This window comes from Gigantopelta aegis, chromosome 7, assembly GCF_016097555.1.
Source record: "Gigantopelta aegis isolate Gae_Host chromosome 7, Gae_host_genome, whole genome shotgun sequence".
Classification (NCBI taxonomy): domain Eukaryota; kingdom Metazoa; phylum Mollusca; class Gastropoda; order Neomphalida; family Peltospiridae; genus Gigantopelta; species Gigantopelta aegis.
In genome coordinates, this window is record NC_054705.1 from 27,990,979 (window position 1) to 28,014,620 (window position 23,642).

Sequence of the window (23,642 nt, forward strand, 5' to 3'; positions counted from 1 at the left end):
TAATTAACATATCCCGCTGATCGCCACACCTCGCTGCAAATCATTATATTGACTCTCATAAAAGCTAATCCATGTTCCCAAGAATTTTTTTATATTAACACAGTTTATTAGGTCTTCCCCAACTACGAGATGAAACAGGAAATAGAACATAGAAATCATAGAAATGTGCTGAGAGGAAGCCCCGGTTATCTGGAAATAAAAGACGCCATAGTATAAATATAAATAGTAAATACAATTCCAAGTCAGTTTTCATTATTGTCAGAAAAGTTGGCGTTAACATTCTAGTGTCTGTACTTTTGTGTACTTAAACCTAATGACATCTGACAAGATTTTTTTTCTTAACAATATTGAGTTCTTATGATGCGTTTTATATTTATATTTATATTTATGTGTACGCCTGTAGAGTCTATTCTCAATTCATATCTACATTAATGTGTGTTCACTTCGAGATACATTCTCATCTATACTATTCTCATGTTGCGCCACATTAGTTCATGTGGCGCACTAGATATCTGTCCACACTTTGTATTTAGTTTTGATGCCGCACTAGGTGGCTGTCCGCACTTTGTATTTAGTTTTGATGCCGCACTAGGTATCTGTCCTAACTTTGTATTTAGTTTTGATGCCGCACTAGGTGGCTGTCCACACTTTGTATTTAGTTCTCATGCCGCACTAGGTGGCTGTCCTGACTTTGTATTTAGTTCTCATGCCGCACTAAGTATCTGTCCTAACTTTGTATTTAGTTCTCATGCTGCACTAGGTGGATGTCCTGACTTTGTATTTAGTTCTCATGCCGCACTAGGTATCTGTCCTAACTTTGTATTTAGTTCTGATGCCGCACTAGGTGGCTGTCCACACTTTGTATTTAGTTCTGATGCCGCACTAGGTGGCTGTCCACACTTTGTATTTAGTTCTGATGCCGCACTAGGTGGCTGTCCACACTTTGTATTTAGTTTTGATGCCGCACTAGGTGGCTGTCCACACTTTGTATTTAGTTCTCATGCCGCACTAAGTATCTGTCCTAACTTTGTATTTAGTTCTGATGCCGCACTAGGTGGATGTCCTGACTTTGTATTTAGTTCTCATGCCGCACTAAGTATCTGTCCTAACTTTGTATTTAGTTCTCATGCTGCACTAGGTGGATGTCCTGACTTTGTATTTAGTTCTCATGCCGCACTAGGTATCTGTCCTAACTTTGTATTTAGTTCTGATGCCGCACTAGGTGGCTGTCCACACTTTGTATTTAGTTCTGATGCCGCACTAGGTGGCTGTCCACACTTTGTATTTAGTTCTGATGCCGCACTAGGTGGCTGTCCACACTTTGTATTTAGTTTTGATGCCGCACTAGGTGGCTGTCCACACTTTGTATTTAGTTCTCATGCCGCACTAGGTGGCTGTCCTGACTTTGTATTTAGTTCTCATGCCGCACTAAGTATCTGTCCTAACTTTGTATTTAGTTCTGATGCCGCACTAGGTGGATGTCCTGACTTTGTATTTAGTTCTCATGCCGCACTAAGTATCTGTCCTAACTTTGTATTTAGTTCTCATGCTGCACTAGGTGGATGTCCTGACTTTGTATTTAGTTCTCATGCCGCACTAGGTATCTGTCCTAACTTTGTATTTAGTTCTGATGCCGCACTAGGTGGCTGTCCACACTTTGTATTTAGTTCTGATGCCGCACTAGGTGGCTGTCCACACTTTGTATTTAGTTTTGATGCCGCACTAGGTGGCTGTCCACACTTTGTATTTAGTTCTCATGCCGCACTAGGTGGCTGTCCTGACTTTGTATTTAGTTCTCATGCCGCACTAAGTATCTGTCCTAACTTTGTATTTAGTTCTGATGCCGCACTAGGTGGATGTCCTGACTTTGTATTTAGTTCTCATGCCGCACTAGGTATCTGTCCTAACTTTGTATTTAGTTATGATGCCGCACTAGGTGGCTGTCCTAACTTTGTATTTAGTTTTGATGCCGCACTAGGTGGCTGACCTCACTTTGTATTTAGTTCTGATGCCGCACTAGGCGGATGTCCTGACTTGTTTAGTATTTAGTTCTAATGACTAGTTTTGTATACTCATACTGAGTTCTAATGATGGTTCTAAAGTGCCATGCAGCCCGCCACGTTTCCATGTTATTGTACTCAGAAGAATGAGAATACTATATTTGAACTCCTGGAATTCAGAATTGTCTCAGAGCGACATAGCCCAGAAGCCCCGATAAGAGACCGAAGGCACCCCCCCCCCCCTTTTAAATACACTTTATGGGCTCTGCCTTTCATACCTATATCTATACTTTAAAAATAATAGACTTCCCTCTTTCTCTTCTTTGAATTCCATCTTATTTCTTCCTGATCTGATAACTTCTCCTATCTTTTAACTTCTTTTGCTGTCCACCTCCACATCCAAGTCCTTGTCTATCCAACTGCGACTGGTGTTTGTCTCTTGCAGCTATTTGTACCACACCTCGCCATTTTCCATCAGTTTAAGACGTTAGTTTAGTCTGACCACTCCAGAGAGTGTTCAGTGGTTACTTCTGGCTAGTGTTCAGTATTCGGTCACCACTCCAGAGAGTGTTCAGTGGTTACTTCTGGCTAGTGTTCAGTATTCGGTCACCACTCCAGAGAGTGTTCAGTGGTTACTTCTGGCTAGTGTTCAGTATTCGGTCGGAAAATGGTATTCGAATATTCGATGGAAATGACGAGCAGATATTAATTAGAATAGTCGAATACTAACTAAACAACAAGTGACTTATCAAACTAACGGGTTTTCTTTATAGTTTGAATTGTGTGATGACCTTTTAATAACCCCCCAAAAGTAAGTTAGGAAAAAACCCAATATGGCCAAAAACAAATGTATGCGGTGTGTTTTTGGATTTGTTTGCTGGTTTTCGTCATTTACTTTTTTTTTCCCCCCGTTTTTTCTTTATGAAATGATTTTCACAATTCTTGACGCGCTTTGAACGGATTCGGATGTATTTATTTAGTAACACTCCGACACATTACAATATGTAACAAGAGGACAATACATACGTGGTTACAGCTCCATAGTCCGAGGGTTCAAGGGTCCGAAGGTTCAACCCTTACCCTTACCCTAGGTTCAGTAGGCCGAAGGTTCAACCCTAACCCTAACCCTAGGTTCAGTAGTCCGAAGATTCAGTAGTCCGAAGGTTCAGTAGTCCGAAGGTTTATACACCTAACCCCGGACTACTGAACCTTCGGACCATTGAACCTTCGGACTATAGAGCAGTCCCGATCGAGTTATGTAGAATGTCTATAGTTGATAATGAACACCGAGCACGTAATCAAAATAGCTAAAAAGTGCAGAGAAACACAAATGCACAAAACTACACATTTTAATAAATAAATAAGCAAGTTTTTGTTATTAGTTCTATAATATATATATATATATATATATATATATATATATATATATAGATATATTTGTTTCTTCTAAACAAAATTGTGTTTGAAGGAACTCGACACTAACTAAGAAAAAGGACGACCCTAAATTTAGTCTTGATAATATTTGTTTTCGATAATAAAAAATAATAATATGTAGCTGGAAAGAGGGGGTAAATATTGACAAATAAATAAATAAATAAATAAATAAATAAATATTTGACTCATAGATTCCTATTTCGTTATCCTGATAAAAATATTTTGTTATATGCTGATGATTTTCCGCAATATACATTCTGTCGAGCTTCGTGTGACGTCACACGGTCCCCATGACCTGGCTTGACAGGCAGAAGCATGCGGATGTAGATCAAGTTAACAAACATGTCCTGACGAGCTTCGTGTAACACACATTCCTATGACGTCACATAACAAGCTGGGGAATGCAGGAGTAAAAGGTGAACACACATTCCTATGACGTGACATGCAGGAGTAAAGGGTGAACATTAATCTTACATTACCTTACACATTCATTGACTTTACTCGGATGGGATGTTATCCTTTCTTTGTTTTCATTGGTTAATTATCACAGGGAAATATCACTTTTAATCGGACCGGAGCAACAGACCAAGAGCATTTACGGAAGGTCATGTGACTCGTAACTATATGTTAATGTGCTACATTCCAAACTTTGAAATACAACACTTCCCCTACACAGACTGTGTTGTAATTATGTTACTTTGCATTATTTATAACCCCCAACCCCCACAAAAAACCCAACCCCCTAAAAACCACCACAAAAAACTCACAACAAAACACCCCAAAACACCCCAAAAACAATAATAAAACAAAAAAAAACCCCCAAAAACCAAAACCTCCCCAAATAACAGAGACAAAATTGTAGACATTCTTTTAAGGATTTTTCCAATTTATGAACTTTCATCAAAAAGATAGTATATTTTATTTTTCAATTTTCTGACATGCTATATCAGATGATTTTGCATCACATAAATATTTTCTCTTAGTGTAAATTAATGATATGCTATTAAAGAGCTAAGGTATTAAATTAACATTTAAATTATTATGTGTTGAAAATATGAAACACTTTTAAAAAATCTCAATAATATTTCACGTCCACGTCCGCTGTGTTTCTATCAAATAAATCGGTTGTTAAAAAAAATACAAAAACAAAAATTAAACTTCTCTGCCTTAAAAACTATAATTAAAAAAAAGTTGGAAACTGAAAAATGTATCTTATATAAAAATAATAATTATGAAGATTTCAAGACAGAATGGGAGCAGTGGTATAATGTATTTCAAACATCATAAACGTTTATTAAATCTATCAAATATTGAGATATATTTATTTCTAAAATACCTTCTTCGCACTTTATACTCCTTCACACACCTTTTCATAATACTTTCTTGTATCAATACTAATTCAGTACATAACATCTTCTCCTTTATCTTTTTTTTCCCTTCTTGGCCCCAGATAATAATTACCCCCCCCCCAAAAAAAACAAAACAAAAACAACAACCCCCAAACAGAATATCAACAACAACAATATACATAAAGTGTGTGGATTATATCTATTCGTGTGTATATATTTTGCCATTTATATGTATGTATATGAAACTGTGTATACCATATGAAATTTAAAAAATATTGTGAGACAGTGAGCTCAGGGCACCCCATCCCTGACACTGCCATTTTATATTCTGGGGACAATTAAAAAAAAGAAAAAGAAAAAAAAAGAAGATTAGTATAGTAAAAGTTAAAAGTTTGTTTTGTTTAACGACACCACTAGAGCACATTGATTTATTAATCACCGGCTATTGGATATCAAACATTTGGCAATTCTGACATAGTCTTAGAGACAAAACCCGCTACATTTTTGTTTTCATTAATAGCATCTTTTATATATGTACTATCCCACACACAGAATAGCACATACTACGGCATTTTATATACCAGTCGTGGTGCACTAGCTAGAGCGAGAATTAACCCAATGGACTACAAGCATCGATCCTAAACTAACCGCGCATCACTGGAGCGCTTTAGGTAGTACTAAACCAAATAACTTCCGGCTGGGTCAAAGTGCGAGGTGCACCGAACTTTTGATAGAGAAGTGAACACCACAAGTCCTGTGATTGGTTATAAATGTGAGTGTGTTGGTTGTACAAAATAATAGTTTCATCTGGGTAAAACAAAATTGCAATTTTATTTCATCTAGTACCAATGTGTCAAGTAGCCTTGTGCTTGAAACATGTATGGGGTACCCGTAAAAAAAGAGTACTCGAATTTTGTGCGGAACTAGGGTAGTCATAGACGCTATCCGTTATCTCAGAAATGAGCAGCTTGACCCCCATTTTTTTCCGATTCATTTTAAGGGTGAGGGGTGGTAGTATTTATATCCGTGGCGTTTATGTCGATTGATACGCTGCAGGTAGGAGTTTTAGCCACATATGTTACTATTGTCGTCTTTGGGATTTGATTCGGTAGTATACACCCTATAGTCCTAGTATTATTTTCAGTATTGGCGCTTCATCCATTGGTGTCTGTTGTTATTTGTGCTCGCTGATAAAGACAACATCGATATCAAAATACACACAAAGCATGTGTACATGCACATGTATCTGCTACATTATACTAAGCAAATGTTAAAATGTATGTTGTTTAACGACACAACTAGAGCACGCTGATTTATCAATCATCGGCTCTCAGAGAGGAAACCCGCTATATTTTGCCATTAGCAGCAAATAATTTTTATATGCACCATTCCACAGGCAGGATAGCATTTACCACGACCTTTGATATGCCAGCCGTGGTGCACTGTCTAGAACGAGAACTAAAAAAGGGGTCGACCTTAGACAGACCGCGCATAGGCGAGCGCTTTACCATTGGACTACGTGCCATACTAACTAATGACAAAACTATATATGTTAGAGGTTCAAACTAGTGTCAACATCCAGGTATCAAGAGATAAACAAGTAATGATAATAATAACACAACCAGTAAAACAGTATATATATATATATATATATATATTGTTTCTAAATATCTTTAGCAGATACAAAATGTACATTTATTTAAACTAGCGATCCTGATAATTAAAGGAAGAAAACAAATATAAAAAATAAATTGAAATACGAAATAAGGTGATTTCAGATTAGAATTAGGTCAGTTAAACTCGTGTATTAAAGTTTTAGTGCATCTAACGTGACTGCATGTGTAATTCCGTGTATTCAAGTGTTAGTGCATCTAACATGACTGCATGTGTAATTCCGTGTATTCAAGTGTTAGTGCATCTAACATGACTGCATGTGTAATTCCGTGTATTCAAGTTTTAGTGCATCTAACGTGACTGCATGTGTAATTCCGTGTATTCAAGTGTTAGTGCATCTAACGTGACTGCATGTGTAATTCCGTGTATTCAAGTGTTAGTGCATCTAACATGACTGCATGTGTAATTCCGTGTATTCAAGTTTTAGTGCATCTAACGTGACTGCATGTGTAATTCCGTGTATTCAAGTTTTAGTGCATCTAATGTGATTGCATGTGTAATTCCGTGTATTCATAGTTTTAGTGCATCTAACGTGACTGCATGTGTAATTCCGTGTATTCAAGTTTTAGTGCATCTAATGTGATTGCATGTGTAATTCCGTGTATTCATAGTTTTGGAAGTAGTAGTAGTAGTAGTAGTAGTAGTAGTAGTAGTACTAATAGTGTAGTAGTAGTAGTGTAATATTTGTAGTAGTAGTAATATTGTAGTAATAGTAGTAGTAATATTGTAGTAGTAGTATTAGTATTAGTAGTACTATTATAGTATTTGTAGTAGTAGTAGTAGTAGTAGTAGTAGTAGTAGTAGTAGTAGTAGTAATTGTAGTAGTAGTAGCCATAGTACTAATAATAACCACACATTTTTGTTCAATCAGATTTTGTCTATAAATATCTTTTATTTTAATTTCAATGTTCATATTGATGATGAAAACAGTATGTCTGCTGCCGCGTGTAGATTTGGCGCTCAAGAACATCACAAGATAATGCTGCTGCAGTTGACACCCCCCCCCCCCCCCCCCCCCCCGCCACTGACTGAACTGTACTGCGGTCTACTTCATCTCTGCAGGGTATTGTACATCTTACTGCAACGGGCGGAGAGGGCAGTTGAAGTCGGTTCTACAGTAGTCGACCATGGTGGATAATTGTTTGAGCCATTTTTTAATTTTCACCGTCTGAGTTATCGTGTAGCATTTATTATTGCTGAACACCATGCTCTCGCCCGGCTCATACCCGGCGGGTAGTTTCGTCTTGGAATCTGGAACACTCATACATTTCTGATCGGCTGAAATCAAAACAAAAAGTAGGTTCATTTCTCACATGCGGACATCGGTGGTATAATAGGTAAGCCATCAGATTTATTTCATTGCTATAGGTAGTGGGTTCCACCCTAGATTGAGAGTGCAAACACTCAATATGAAGGTATTTATAAACTCTTTTGTCCATCCCCTTCATCATCTTCGCCCCCTCGCTCTCTCCCCCCCCTCTCTCTCTCTCTCTCTCTCTCTCTCTCTCTCTCTCTCTCTCTCTCTCTCTCGCGCTCTCTCTGACAGTCATTTGCCGATATTTTTCTTTCGTTTTAGAATTTTGTTAAACACCCATCCATCCATCCATTCATTCATTCATTCATTCATTCATTCATTCACTCATTCACTCAGTCATTCATAATTAGATCTTTCATTTACTGTTCTGGAACCCGTTCCACGAAGCAATCTTAGCCCTAAGGTCACCTTCAGTGCACAACAACATTCTGCACTTAAGGTGATCGTAGCGCTAAGATTACTTCGTGGAACGGGGCCCTAGACACAGTTTGGATGAACGATATGTGTGACCAGCAAATCTAGAATGAAGCCCACTTGGCCAAAAGTACGAAATAATGAAAGATACCAGAAATAAATTAACATTAGATAACCAGATTTCGTTAGCGTGTCACAATGTAATACAACAATCGAATTCTCTGACTTGTCTTAGAATAGTGACGGATACAATCTTCAGGCCCCTTCCGTCCGGGCGCCTGATAAGGAACCGAATTAATTAGAAGTTTAATTAATCAACCAGAAAATATGATACTACGGTGGGATACATAGAGAGTAGCCGTTGTTTATAAAATGTATCTAACGAGCGAAAGCGATTTGGAAACGTTTTTAAACAACGTCTTGTAAGATATATGACATCTAACGGACAGGAATGTAGCATACTATTTCTTACATAGGCTAAAAAAAACCCAACCACCCCCCAAAAACAGAACAATTTAAAAATAAATTTCAGCGTCTTTTCTAACTAAAACATATTTACGGCACACGCGCTTGTAGTTCACGTACGCGACACATAACAGAACAATCAGTTTTAGGTTAACTATACGACACAGAGCAATCAATTACGTGACAATGATTATTTAAAATTGAAATGTTATGCGTGAACATTATGTGACAATGATTATTTAAAACTTAAATATTGTGCGTGAACATTATGTGACAACGATTGTCTAAAACGTAAATATTCTGTGTAAATATTTCGTGACAATGATTATTTAAAAACTAAATATTGTACGTGAACATTATGTAACAATGATTATTTAAAACTTTAATGTTGCGTGTGAACATTATGTGACAATGATTATCTAAAGTAGTTCTTACCTTGACAGGGGCATCTGCGATTATGACAGCCAATGCCCGGAGTGCTGGTCATTTTCTTCTCGCAGTACCCTAAAAAGAAAACCACGTTAAAAACATTTACATTCATTGGACTATTTCAGGCTGGGGTGTCGTTAAACATTGATTGATTGATTCATTTGTATGTTATTCAATGTATTATATTCGTATGCTATGCAGTGTATTGTATCCACGTGTTATTCAGTGTACGGTATTCGTGTGTTATTCAGTATATTGTATTCATGTGTTATTCAATGTATTGTATTCGTGTGCTATGCAGTGTATTGTATTCATGTGTTATTCAGTGTATTGTATTCGTGTGTCATTCAGTGTAATGTATTCGTGTGTCATTCAGTGTAATGTATTCGTGTGTTATTCAGTGTATTGTATTAGTGTGTTATTCAGTGTATTGTATGTGTTATTAAGTGTATTGTATTCATGTGTTATTCATTGTACTGTATTCGTGTGTTATTCATAGTACTGTATTCGTGTGTTATTCAGTGTATTGTATTCATGTGTTATTCAATGTATTGTATTAGTGTGTTGTGCAGTGTACTGTATTCGTGTGTTATTCATTGTACTGTATTCGTGTGCTATTCATTGTACTATATTTGTGTGTTATTCATTGTACTGTATTCGTGTGTTATTCATAGTACTATATTTGTGTGTTATTCAGTGTATTTTATTAGTGTGTTATACAGTGTACTGTATTCGTGTTATTCATTGTGATGTATTCGTGTGTTATTCAGCGTATTGTATTCATGTGTTATTCAGTGTAATGTATCCGTGTGTTATTCAGTGTAATATATTCGTGTGTTATGACATTGTAGTGTATTGTATTCGTGTATCTTATTCAGTGTATTGTATTCGTGTCTTATTCAGTGTATTGTATTTCATTCGGTGTATTTTTGTGTGTAAATTTATCGATGTACAGCGCCGTATCAAAAGTGTTCGCGAAAATGACGTCAGTAACACGGAAGCGCTTTTCTACCTTCCGCAAAATGCGTGTTTTTTCCCCAAGTTACGTAAAACCAAGCCTTTTGATACAATCCCTATTTATATCTTTTTTACGTAGCTACACTGGTGACATCATGAATTAGTCGTCTGCTCCCTTGATCTTGAAGCAGACGGTGTTTTGCAAAATGGGTCGCAAATCCACAGATCTCACTACCGAGAAAAAACAACTGATTGTTGACTTAAAATCGCATGTCCACAGAAACTCAGAAATTGTCAAATTATTGACGGTGCCCGAGTCTACCATTCGATCAGTGTGGAAAAAATATTGTATAAGCGGAAGTGTTGAGAACGCCAAAAGAACTGGTCGACCGCGAAAGATCACAATTACAGGAGAATTATGTTTACTTGGAAATGTCAAAAAAAAAATCGCGGGAAAGTTCTTAGAGATATAACTGCTGATTTTAATCAAGGTAGGAGAGTGAAAGTTCATCCTGTGACAATTCAAAGATTTTACACAAAAATAAGAGTTTTAGGCGAGTTATTCGAAAAAAAAGAGTATCCGTGAAGTGAAAAAAAAAAAAGCGACTGTCGTGGTGCCTGGACAGGAGATGGTGGGATGTTAATAACCAGTGGAGTCAAGTGATATTTAGTGATGAATCTCAGATAGTAATTGGCAAAAACAACCGTGTTGTTGTTTGGCGAGCTGCACATGAAGCATACCGTCCCGAAAGCATGTCTGTTCCAAGTCAACGAAGGGTGTCGATTATGATCTGGGGCTGCATTACATGGCATGGTGTCGGAACTTTATGTATGGTTAATGGAAACATTAATGCTGAAAAGTATCGTGAAATACTCGACAATCATCTCTGGCCTGTTTTAGCACGGCATTTTATCGATAAACCATATCGTTTTCAGGATGACAATGCACCTTGTCATAGAGCTCGATTAATCGAGGCATATAAACGTGAAAATAATATTCGTGGTATGACATGACCTGCTCAGTCACTAGACTTGAACATAATAGAAAATATTTGGTTAAGAATGAAAAAAATACTGCAAAACAAGGCCCTAACCATAAAAACGTCTGAAGAGTTGTTCGCTGCAGTTCTTGACATATGGGAAAATTTGAATGTGGAATACATTCAAAGTTTATATTTTTCACGTCCACGTCGCATTATGGCTTGCATTCGTAACAAGGGACACTTAACCAAATATTGAGGTATGGTTATTAATTCTACTAGCCGAATTTTGTTTTTTAAATTTACATATTGACCCGTGTTTACGTCGGCCATTTTGGATTATCGCGAAACTTTTGATACGGCGCTGTATAACAGTCACAAATAAAATCTCGTAGGTACGCTAAATTTATACATAGGTTAATTTACAGAAAAAATTATAACCAATTCAATGGGCTGTATTAGTGTACGTTATTCAGTGTGTTATATTAGTGTCTCTTATTCAGTGTATTTTATTACAGTATGTTATTGAGAGCGTTGTCATTTCTTGTATGTTATTCAGTCTATTGTATTCGTGTATGTTATTCAGTCTATTGTATTTATGTATGTTATTCTGTGTATTGTGTTAGTGTATGTCATTCGGTGTGTTGTATTCGTGTATGTTGTCAGTATGTTGTAGTCGTGTATATCATTCAATGTTTTATTTATTCAGCACATTGCATGGTGGTCTGCTATCCAGTGTTGTAGGACCCCCTCGTGCCGCCCTGGTCTGACGTGTCGTGTACGCACCTATCTTGGCGCTGCCCTCTCTGAAGAGATGATCCCAGAGAATATCGCCCTTGAGCGTGTAGCAGCAGCCCATCTCGCACTCGCTCTGCATGGAACACTCCGGACCCGGCGGCTCGAACGGCGTCGTCGTCGCTACTGAAAGATTCAGAATATCAACTGTATTATGGTGTCCTGAAGACGATAATCGTTCAGAATATCAACTGTATTATGGTGACCTGAAGACGATCATCATTCAGAATATCAACTGTATTATGGTGTCCTGAAGACGATCATCATTCAGAATATCAACTGTATTATGGTGTCCTGAAGACAATCATCATTCAGAATATCAACTTTATTATGGTGTCCTGAAGACAATCATCATTCAGAATATCAACTGTATTATGGTGTCCTGAAGACAATCATCATTCAGAATATCAACTTTATTATGGTGTCCTGAATGACAGAATTCATCATTTAGAATATCAACTTTATCACGGTATCCTGATTGACAAAAATCATCATTTAAAATATCAACTTTATCATGGTGTCCTGATTGACAGAAATCATCATTTAAAATATCAACTTTATCATGGTGTCCTGATTGACAGAAATCATCATTTAAAATATCGGTGTCCTGAACTTTTTAAAATGGTGTCCTGATTGACAGAAATTCATCATTTAGAATATCAAAATATTGACAATCATTTAAAATATCAACTTTATCATGGTGTCCTGATTGACAGAAATCATCATTTAGAATATCAACTTTATCACGGTGTCCTGAAAGACAGAAATCATCATTTAAAATATCAACTGTATCATGGTGTCGTGAATGACAGAAATCATCATTTAAAATATCAACTTTATCATGGTGTCCTGAAAGACAGAAATCATCATTTAAAATATCAACTTTATTACAGTGTCCTGAAAGACAGAAATCATCATTTAGAATATCAACTTTATCATCTGCCCACTTTCGACAAATCAAGCGATCCCACCGATCCCTGGTAAGGTATTATACCACAGTCACGTCTATGTTTTGGAGTATTGAGGTGACCCCTCATTCAATGTTTGTTTTGTTTAACGACACCATAAGAGCATATTGATTTGTTAATCATTGCTATTGGATGTCAAATACTTGATAATTCTTACAGGTTTAGAGAAGAAACCGGCTACATTTTTTCCATTAGTAGCAAAGGATATTTAATATGCACCATCCCACAGACAGGATAACACATTCCACGGCCTTAGGTATACCAGTCGTGGTGCACTGGTTGGAACGAGAAATAGACCAATGGGCCCACCGACGGGGATCGATCCTAAACCGACCGCGCATCAGGCGAACGCTTTACCACTGGGCTACGTCCCGCCCGGCCCCTCAATGAAGAGAGTTAAATTTGGTGAATATCACGTAGTGAAACGATAGCGGAATAATGGGCCTTATATGTCCCAAACAGAACTGGGACATCTATTCTATTGCTTACAAGTTACATAATACAAATAATCTGTAGATGGTCCTCGTCAGTGGGCCCCTTGGGCTATTTCTCGTTCCAGCCAGTGCACCACTAGTGGTATATCGAAGGCCGTGGTATGTGCTATCCTGTCTGTGGGATGGTGGATATAAAAGATCCTTTGCTACTCGTGTTTGACATCCAATAGCCGATGATTAATAAATCAATGTGCTATAGTGGTGTCGTTAAACAAAATAAACTTCTTCTTCTATTCTTTTGCTTACAAGTTACATAATAAAAATAATCTATAGATGGTAAACTTAATATTGTATTTAATAACGTTTAAGTTATATCTACGGTTTATTGAATTCTGTTTTCCAGGCTGTCGGCTACGAACAAAACGTGTCAATCCATTACCTGTTGTTGTCGTTGTTGCAGCGGGTTTTGTTGTGACAGGTGGCGCCACTGAAGCCGCTGTCGGAAGTACAACAGGCGGCACTAGTGCTGCGGCTGCCGCGGCGGAGTCTAGCGGCACGGCGACTGGTTCGGCGGTCACTGTCACCGTCTGGGTGGGTGCTGCGGTGGCGGGCTCGACTACAGGGGCAGTAGGGGCGGCAGTTACTGGCTCCGCTTCGGGTTGAGGTGGGGCCGTCACTGGTGGTACCGCCACTGGGTGTATGTGTGGTTTCACGGGTGTGTGTGGCTTCACAGGTGGCACCACAGCCGCTTGTTTTGGTGGACTGTTCGGTGATTTAACGGGTGTTTTCATTGGCTGTTGAACTGGTCCATGGGCTGGTGCGTCCGTGGGTTCTAAAGCCGGGGGTTTCACTGCTTCAACAACTGCGGGTTTCACTTGACGAGGTATCTCTGGTTTTATCGCCTTCACGGCTGGCGCGGACGTTTTCGGATGGGATGTCGGTGGTTTGCCGTTTTTGCCAGGTATTATGTAATCTTTTAGGAGCTGGAGAAATTTGATAAGTCGAGGTGACAGTCTGACGGTTTTTCTAGTACCTAAAACATTAACTGTGTTTGCAGGAACTGTGGCGCCGTCTGTTTCCTGCAATAATAATAATAATAATAATAATAATAATAATAATAATAATGTATAATATAGAAATGTAGGACCTACGTTTGATATAATCCTAAAGAAATGCTCGCATTTGGATAAATGAATGAATGAATGAATGTTTAACGACACACCAGCACAAAAAATACATCGGCTATTGGGTGTCAAACTAGCCCATGAAGTGGCGACAGCGGGTTTCCTCCCTCAGTATCTGCGTGGTCCTTTACCATATGTCCCACGCCATATAACCGTAAATAAAATGTGTTGAGTGCGTCGTTAAATAAAACATTTCCTTCCTTCCTTCCTTCCTTCCTTCCTCCACTAATCGGATTTGTATCCAAAAACAACTGTGGAGACCTCTTTTCTGGCAGATATGCATACAAACCGTTTTTGCCTTTGAGAATCAAAAGCCATTGTCAGTTGCCCATTGATGAAGTTTATTAAAATAAGAGCTTGTAAACTCATATCGGACGATTTATAGCAAATCTGAAAATCATCGACATATAACGAGCAATCCATACCAGGTGTTAAACACTGGGTGATGCTGTGCATTTCAATAAATAAACGCGCTATTTGGGGGAAATGGGACTAGACTAAAATGATCTAATCGTGGAATATATATATATATATATATAACACGTTATAACACGTTATATATACCATGTAGCGTAAGACAGATAGTAAACAGAAGGTCTAGGATATAAATGTATAATATTAATCCTGGGAACGTACAAGTATGTTGATATATTACGGAAATGAATTCTAGAAACTACATTTCAAACTACGCGCGTTAGGAGTGAACATATTACAATTACAAAACGTGCATTGGAGTGAGAGATGAAAAACTCGCTGCCGCCTCGTAAGCTAGTCTTACAGATTAACAGCACGGACGTTGATATACCAGTCGTAGACCGGCCTCAGTGCTGTCGTGGTTAAGCTATCGGAAATAAGGTTGGTAGGTACAGAGTTCGCAGCCCGGTACCTGCTCTCAACCAGTTTTAACGACTCAGTGGGTAGGTGTAAAACCACAACACCCTCTTGTCTCTCACTAACCACTAACAATTAACAACTAACACACTGTCCTGAACAAACAGCTCAGATAGCTGAGGTGTGTGCCCATGACAACGTGCTTGAACTTTAATTGGATATAAACACGAGAATAAAGTTGAACTGAACTACACAGAACCAGTCGCAGACACTGGGTGGATTCCCTAATAGCCTGCGGAATGTGTTCGGAAGTTTGTGTGTGTGTGTGTGTGTGTGTGGGGGGGGGGGGGGGGGGGGGGTACATTGTCAGTGTGATTTGTAAGTGGAATGGGGGTGGGAGGGGGCTGTCTGTCAGATGACCCGGTACGGAAACGTAAGGGTCTAAAGGGACGGACCTGTTCGCGGGTATGTTTCCCTGAGAAGATTTGATTTTCAGGTGTTCAAATACGACATTTACACAATAACAGGGAAAAGTATGGGGAGGCCATGGCCCTGGCCCCTCCCCCCACCCGTTACGTGTCCTTGAAGTTTAAATTGAACTGCTTAACACCAATAACAAACTGACTCGTCCAAGTATGTGTGCGTTTGGGGTGGGGTGGTGGTGGCGGCGGATGTAGTTCAGTGTGACCATAAGCGTTCGAAGCGAGGTGTGTGTGTGTGTGTGTGGGAGGGGGGGGGGGGGGGGGGGGGTGGGGTCAAGGGCAACTGTTCCCCCCAATCGCTGGAGCAAATCTTTGAATTCGGGCAAAACGATGGAAACATTCGGGCAAAATGAGCTGGCCTGAAACTCTGTATAGCTGTTTGGTAGTAATGCTAATATGAATAATCGGTTATTTTTGTTTAATTCGGTAAAAGTCTGCCTGCTTTCCATCCCCCCACTACAAAAATGGGAGCCCATACACCTATGTGCAACAGCTCTTATAGAGGTACCATGGGTCGATCGCTGTCGATGGACTCGGTCCACCCCCTCTCCACACCCGTCATCCCGATTAGTACCTTTGTCTTTCTCTCGTCAAAATGTCGAAATAAAATATTACACAGCAAATAGCCTCAGTTTCGTTTAAAAAAAAACTATCCCCTCCCATTGTTTACGTAAAGGGACGGGATGTAGCCTATTGGTAAAGAGCTCGCTTGATACGTGGTCGGTTTAGGATCGATCTCCGTCCGTGGGCCATGGGAATATTTCTCGTTCCAGGCAGTGCACCGCGACTTGTATATCACAGCCAGTGCACCACGACTTGTATATCAAAGGCCGTGGTATGTGCTGTTCTGTATGTGGGATGGTGCATATAAAAGATCCCTTGCCTCTTTAAGACTATATTTCCAATTGTTTGACATCCAATAGCCGATGATAAATAAATCAATGTGCTCTAGTGGTGTTGCTAAACAAAACAAACTTTAACTTTTGTTTACGTGTTTACAAGCATGTGCTGGGGTGTCGTTATACAACTCTTCCCCTGCATTGTTTACATGTTTACAAGCATGTGCTGGGGTGTCGTTATACAACTCTTCCCCTGCATTGTTTACATGTTTACAAGCATGTGCTGGGGTGTATTCCCCTGCATTGTTTACGTGTTTACAAGCATGTGCTGGGGTGTCGTTATACAACTCTTCCCCTGCATTGTTTACATGTTTACAAGCATGTGCTGGGGTGTCGTTATACAACTCTTCCCCTGCATTGTTTACATGTTTACAAGCATGTGCTGGGGTGTATTCCCCTGCATTGTTTACGTGTTTACAAGCATGTGCTGGGGTGTCGTTATACAACTCTTCCCCTGCATTGTTTACATGTTTACAAGCATGTGCTGGGGTGTATTCCCCTGCATTGTTTACGTGTTTACAAGCACGCATTACGTACCACTGACACTGATTATCATTGTGTGTGAGATCTGTTGGCTGGTTGTGAAGACTTGAAAGACCTCACTGCTTGTGAAGCGTGTTACAGAATACCGCATTGTGTCCTGGCGTATGTCACACCCATCCCTCACGTCTGTCAGATATCTATATATATTGTGTTTTATCACAACCTGTCATTACACACCTCGTGACGGATTATTAATACGTAAATATATCACAATTCACTTGACATGCCTGGAAAAACCGGGCAACACATAAATATCCAGATATAGCTACAATATTTTGGTTAGCTAAATTACATTGTACTTATAATTAAAAATGTTTGTTTTGTTTAACGACACCACTAGAGCTCATTTAGTAATCATCGGCGTCAAACATGTTGTAATTTTGATATATAGTCTTAGAGAGAAACCCCGCTACATTGTTCCATTAGCAGCAAGGGATCTTTTATATACACCATCCCAAAGACAGGATAACACATACCACGGACATTGATATACTAGTCGTGGTGCACTGGCTGGAACAAGAAATAACCAATGGGCCAACAGGCGGGATCAATCCCAAACCAACCGAGCATCTAGCGAGCGCTTTACCACTGGACCGCTTTTGTAATTAAAAATACATGGTTGCACATATCATTAGTTAAATATACGTGATTTACTCCATATTGAACAGAATATATTAATTTAATTAAAAATACATGGTTGCACATATCATTAGTTAAATATACGTGATTTACTCCATATTGAACAGAATATATTAATTTAATTAAATGCACTTAGTCTGCTCCGGTGGCTACAAAAGTCATGACCTTTAAAGTTAAAGTTTGTTTTGTTTAACAACACCACTAGAGCACATTGATTAATTAATCATCGTCTATTAGATGTCAAACATTTGTTAACTCTGACACGTAATCATCAGAGGAAACCCGCTACGTTTTTCTTTTAGCAGCAAGGGATCTTTTATATGCACTTTCCCTACAGACAGGATAGCACACACCACGGCCTTTGACCAGTTGTGGTATACTGGTTGGAACGAGAAAAAACAATCAGTTGAATGGGTTCATGACTTTTAATGACATTCCCCCACCTCTGTCTAATTTGTTGTGTACAATCGCCACTCTTCTAAGATTTACAACAACATTTAATTTTTATTAAACAAATAAATAAATTAATTAATTAATAAATATGAATGAATGAATGAATGAATGAAAGAATGAATTAATGAAAAGTGTTTATTGACATCCCACCTAAAAACCACATCGACCATCGAAACAGCTGGATGTTTATCATAGAGAACATGAGAGGCCTTTACATACCATTTATTTTATAAAGACTTTTTTCAAAATGTATATATAATGAACGATCGGGATTCCGATGAGTTTCTAAACTGCGAATTGTAAAATAAATATTATCTAACGAACTCCGATGTAGAATGCTATCTCTTAAACAGTCTAAAAAAGGGAAAAACAAAGAAACTAGATTTAGTCATTACTGAAAGGTCATTTCAAACTAAGGCTTAGTTACAACACTTGTACGTGCACAGCTAACCTATACGCTATAGAACCAGTTGTGAATCCAGAAAATCCATTTAGGGATGTGTGTGTGGGGGGGGGGGGGGGAGGGGCTCAATAGCATATCGATATAGAATCACACTCAATAATTCCTCGGATTCTCCAATGTAAAAAAATGAAAAAAGAAAAAAAATATAACTGTCGCAAAATGTAGTGTGAATGGGACCCTGATCCCCCACTTAGATCCACCTGCTTATGACTAGATCTATTTTTATAATTCTAAGTTTCGTTCATTATGATCCATCATAAAGATAATTTCCATAGCTCATGTGTGAATACGTAGTGCGCACACGAGTCGGTGATAGCGAGTATTATAGTGCGCTACCAGAACACGATAGAAAAATCTATGTTCCTTGAAGCTGTCAATCAACGACCTCACATGATATGTCCGCTATGTAGGCATTGCGTAGAGTTACCGAAAAGCGCGTTAATAAATCTAGTCGGTGCTAACTAGATACATAACGGGACACAGTTCGTATCGGAACTCGGAATAGAGCCAGCGACACTAGCGAAGTGGGATTCTACATTCATACGGCCACAGGTCAGATGTTGGACATTCATAAACAATCAAACATTGCACGTCCCTTGAACTCGGTTAATTTACCTATAGTCCCTCCCATCAATCTATACAAAATTTTGGGGTCTTTTTGTAAATAATTTCACTTTGGTTTGACGTAAGAAGAAAAGTAAAAAGTGTTTTGGAAATACCCCCACCCCCCAACCCTGCAAGCCCCCCCCCCCAAAAAAAAAACCCCAACCCAAAACAAACAACAACTATTTTTGTGTGCAATTTACAAATCAATCGGCTCAAAAATAAGTAAGTTGTAGTAAATTCCATATTATGAAGAAAAAAAAGTTTCCTGCGAGACGGACTATAGTATCAGGAACGAATAGAGATTTGTTCTAGGAAGGGTGTACAACATGAAAGACGAGCACCTACAGTATTGGAAAGTACACCAACATGCAACACGAGCACCTACAGTATTGGAAAGTACACCAACATGAAAGACGAGCACCTACAGTATTGGAAAGTACACCAACATGAAAGACGAGCACCTACAGTATTGGAAAGTACACCAACATGCAACACGAGCACCTACAGTATTGGAAAGTACACCAACATGAAAGACGAGCACCTACAGTATTGGAAAGTACACCAACATGAAAGACGAGCACCTACAGTATTGGAAAGTACACCAACATGAAAGACGAGCACCTACAGTATTGGAAAGTACACCAACATGAAAGACGAGCACCTACAGTATTGGAAAGTACACCAACATGCAACACGAGCACCTACAGTATTGGAAAGTACACCAACATGAAAGACGAGCACCTACAGTATTGGAAAGTACACCAACATGCAACACGAGCACCTACAGTATTGGAAAGTACACCAACATGAAAGACGAGCACCTACAGTATTGGAAAGTACACCAACATGAAAGACGAGCACCTACAGTATTGGAAAGTACACCAACATGCAACACGAGCACCTACAGTATTGGAAAGTACACCAACATGAAATACGAGCACCTACAGTATTGGAAAGTACACCAACATGAAATACGAGCACCTACAGTATTGGAAAGTACACCAACATGCAACACGAGCACCTACAGTATTGGAAAGTACACCAACATGAAAGACGAGCACCTACAGTATTGGAAAGTACACCAACATGCAATACGGCTTTATACTAAGACAAACACGTTTGGCAAGTTGATAAATGTGCTTAAATAAAAGAATACTCTGACACCGGATTTAATTCATGCATCATTTGTCAGTAGAAGTAATAAGAGATTTCCGGTACAAAATGAAATGCGTAACTCTCGTCTCATTGAATGGAGCTTGTGGGATCCATGCATAATACAGTAGTAACAAACTGCTAATCTGTTTGTCTTAGTAATTAGTATAGATATGCCAATGCTCCCGAGAAAACCCCAGCCAACCAAGATAGTCTATGCCCCAAATAATGATATTTAAAACAAACACACTGCGAGAAACATAGAATGTACCTCTGCACCCACCCCCTGTATCCGCGCCTGAATAAGTTAGAATATCACTGCATTTCACCTCAGTTATACTAAACGACAGTATATAAGGCCAGTAGGAACGGTATCAGGAAGGGGGCATACTCTCTATTGAGGGGGCCATAGTCTCTAGCGGGGGGAGGGAAGAACAAGCAATATTTAAAAAAATAGAATATGCCCCCAAAAGGTACATTTTCGTCCTTAAGTGTGTGTGTGGAGGGGGGCACCCCACCCCCCCCCCGGTTCCTACGGGTCCGTACCTATTTGTATATATGCTGCCCTTACACATTAGACCAAAATTTACAAATATAAGCAGGGTTTAAACTGGATAACACAACATATTAGCAGTTTGGCGAATTTGGTGGGAACATCGTTAATCAAATACAGATTACAAGCAGCCAAGCACAATTATATTGTAACAAAATCTAGGTTCTTGATAGAAATCTGATCAGTACACATCAGTCAGTCAAACCATTTCTCCTGTAATATAACGATAAACGGCGAGGTGTTCCGAATGGCAAAATGATTCCGGTTACGAAATCTCCCGAAGTGGTCCGAATAAATAATGAATGTGGTTTTTTTGGACATATACTCTGACAAAATAAACAGGGAGCTATCGACACGATTTTTAAATTAGCTTTTTGGCGAATTAATAATGAAGTATATTCGCCAAATTTGACAAACGATAGCTTAAATCTATTAAGTGTGCTAACCTGTTCAAGATTACATCTCATACCACTTATAAATACACGTGTATCATAATATATTCAAGACAATTACAGTGTAAGGTGTACTCAGCTATACAGCTATACATAAATTATCACCGATCCTTTTGTCCACTACAAATTAAGGTATGACTTGTCAGTGAAAAAATCTACTTCCCCCTCCCCCTCAATTATTATTCAGAAATATTTTCAAAATTGTTTATTTTTACATGTTAGAAACAAAATTTTAGATCATATTTCTTTCTTCTTTTTCAAAATAATCACTGTTTTAAAGTGTCTGCTCTACGGCATCTATGTCAGTCGGAAGAGCGTTCCAGCCCGTGCACCACACCTGGTATATCAAAGGCCGTGGCATGTGCTGTCCTGTCCGTGGCAAAGTGCACATAAAAGATCCCTTGCTACTAATGAAAAATGTAGCGGGCTTCCTCTCAAAGACAAAATATCAGAATTACCAAATGTTTGACATCCAACAGTCGATGATTAATAAATCAATGCACTCTACTGGTGTTGTTATACAAAACAAACTTTAACTTTACTCTGTTAAATATCCTAACATTTTTTTAAAAGGAAATACAGAGAAAAAACAAAAACAAAAAAAAACGTCCATTGTTTTTATTAAAAATTAACATGCATAGTGTGTACGAAAATACGTTACTGTTATAGCACACACCACTATTAGAATGTTTTACATTAGTCGATAATTAGTAAATCAATGAGCTCTAGAGGTGTCCTTAAACAAAACAAACTTTAACTTTACTCTGTTAAATATCCTAAATAAATATATCTACCCATCCCCACCCCTATTTGTTTAAAAAGGAACAATGGTTTAAAAAAACCCACAACATAGTGTGTACGTAAATACGTTACCGTTATAGCACACCCGACTATTAGAATAAATCCCACACCACACAGAACACGACTGGTGAGCATTTTGGCGCGTTCGTCGTTTGTGCACGGCCACTGGAAGAGAAATGAGAGAGAGGAACGTCACCAAATGACAGATAGTGATCGAGCGCCCCACTGTCTACAGGCCAATCGTTCAGCTGCCAGGTTAAATCGCACACTAGAGCTTGACAAAAACACATAAAATTACTTTTTTAAATATTTCATAACGCAGCCAATCCCCGAAACGTCATAAGTCTGTCATATCTAAAAACATCTTACCTGTACACGTTTACCGGTAAACGTTTCCCTGTGTTGTGGACGTCCCAGAGAAAATAATTCATCTGAGTAATTAGGTGTCATTGCAGTGGTATGTTTGAAGGCTGTCACTGTAGCGGTGTTTAGAATGTGTGTCACGGCGATAGTGTCTAGAATGTGTCAAGTGATGGTGTGCTAGAATGTGTGTCAAGTGATGGTGTGCTAGAATGTGTGTCATAGCGATGGTGTGCTAGAATGTATCAAGTAATGGTGTGCTAGAATGTATCAAGTGATAGTGTGCTAGAATGTATCAAGTGATGGTGTGCTAGAATGTGTGTCATGGCGATGGGTGTGCTAGAATGTATCAAGTGATGGTGTGCTAGAATGTATCAAGTGATGGTGTGCTAGAATGTATCAAGTGATGGTGTGCTAGAATGTATCAAATGATGGTGTGCTAGAATGTGTATCAAGTGATGGTGTGCTACAATGTATCAAGCGATGGTGTGCTAGAATGTATCACGTGATGGTGTGCTAGAATGTATCAAGTGATGGTGTGTTAAAATGTGAATCAAGTGATGGTGTGCTAGAATGTATCAAGTGATGGTGTGTTAGAATGAATCAAGTGATGGTGTGCTAAAATGTATCAAGTGATGGTGTGTTAGAATGAATCACGTGATGGTGTGCTAGAATGTGTGTCATGGCGATGGTGGGCTAGAATGTGTCAAGTGATGGTGTGCTAGAATGTGTGTCATGGCGATGATGGGCTAGAATGTATCAGTGATGGTGTGCTAGAATGTGTCAAGTGATGGTGTGCTACAATGTGTCAAGTGATGGTGTGCTAGAATGTATCAGTGATGGTCTGCAAGAATGTGTGTCATGGCGATGATGGGCTAGAATGTATCAAGTAATGGTGTGCAAGAATGTATCACGTGATGGTGTGCTAGAATGTATCAAGTGATGGTGTGCAAGAATGTATCAAGTGATAGTGTGCTAGAATATATCAAGTGATGGTGTGCTAGAATGTA

General features: G+C 38.8%; 1 protein-coding gene across 1 annotated transcript; it reads right to left on the reverse strand.

Moving 5' to 3' along the window:
- Positions 1 to 7,324: 7,324 nt before the first annotated feature.
- Positions 7,325 to 22,673, reverse strand: LOC121377453 (36.4 kDa proline-rich protein-like). Its single transcript, XM_041505439.1, has 6 exons — positions 22,642 to 22,673; positions 22,345 to 22,437; positions 13,654 to 14,293; positions 11,804 to 11,938; positions 9,087 to 9,155; positions 7,325 to 7,735 (listed from the first exon to the last, which is right to left on the reverse strand). The coding sequence occupies exons 2-6, from the start codon at positions 22,405 to 22,407 to the stop codon at positions 7,533 to 7,535; spliced, it is 1,110 nt and encodes a 369-aa protein (XP_041361373.1). The 5' UTR covers positions 22,408 to 22,437; positions 22,642 to 22,673; the 3' UTR covers positions 7,325 to 7,532.
- Positions 22,674 to 23,642: the final 969 nt, after the last annotated feature.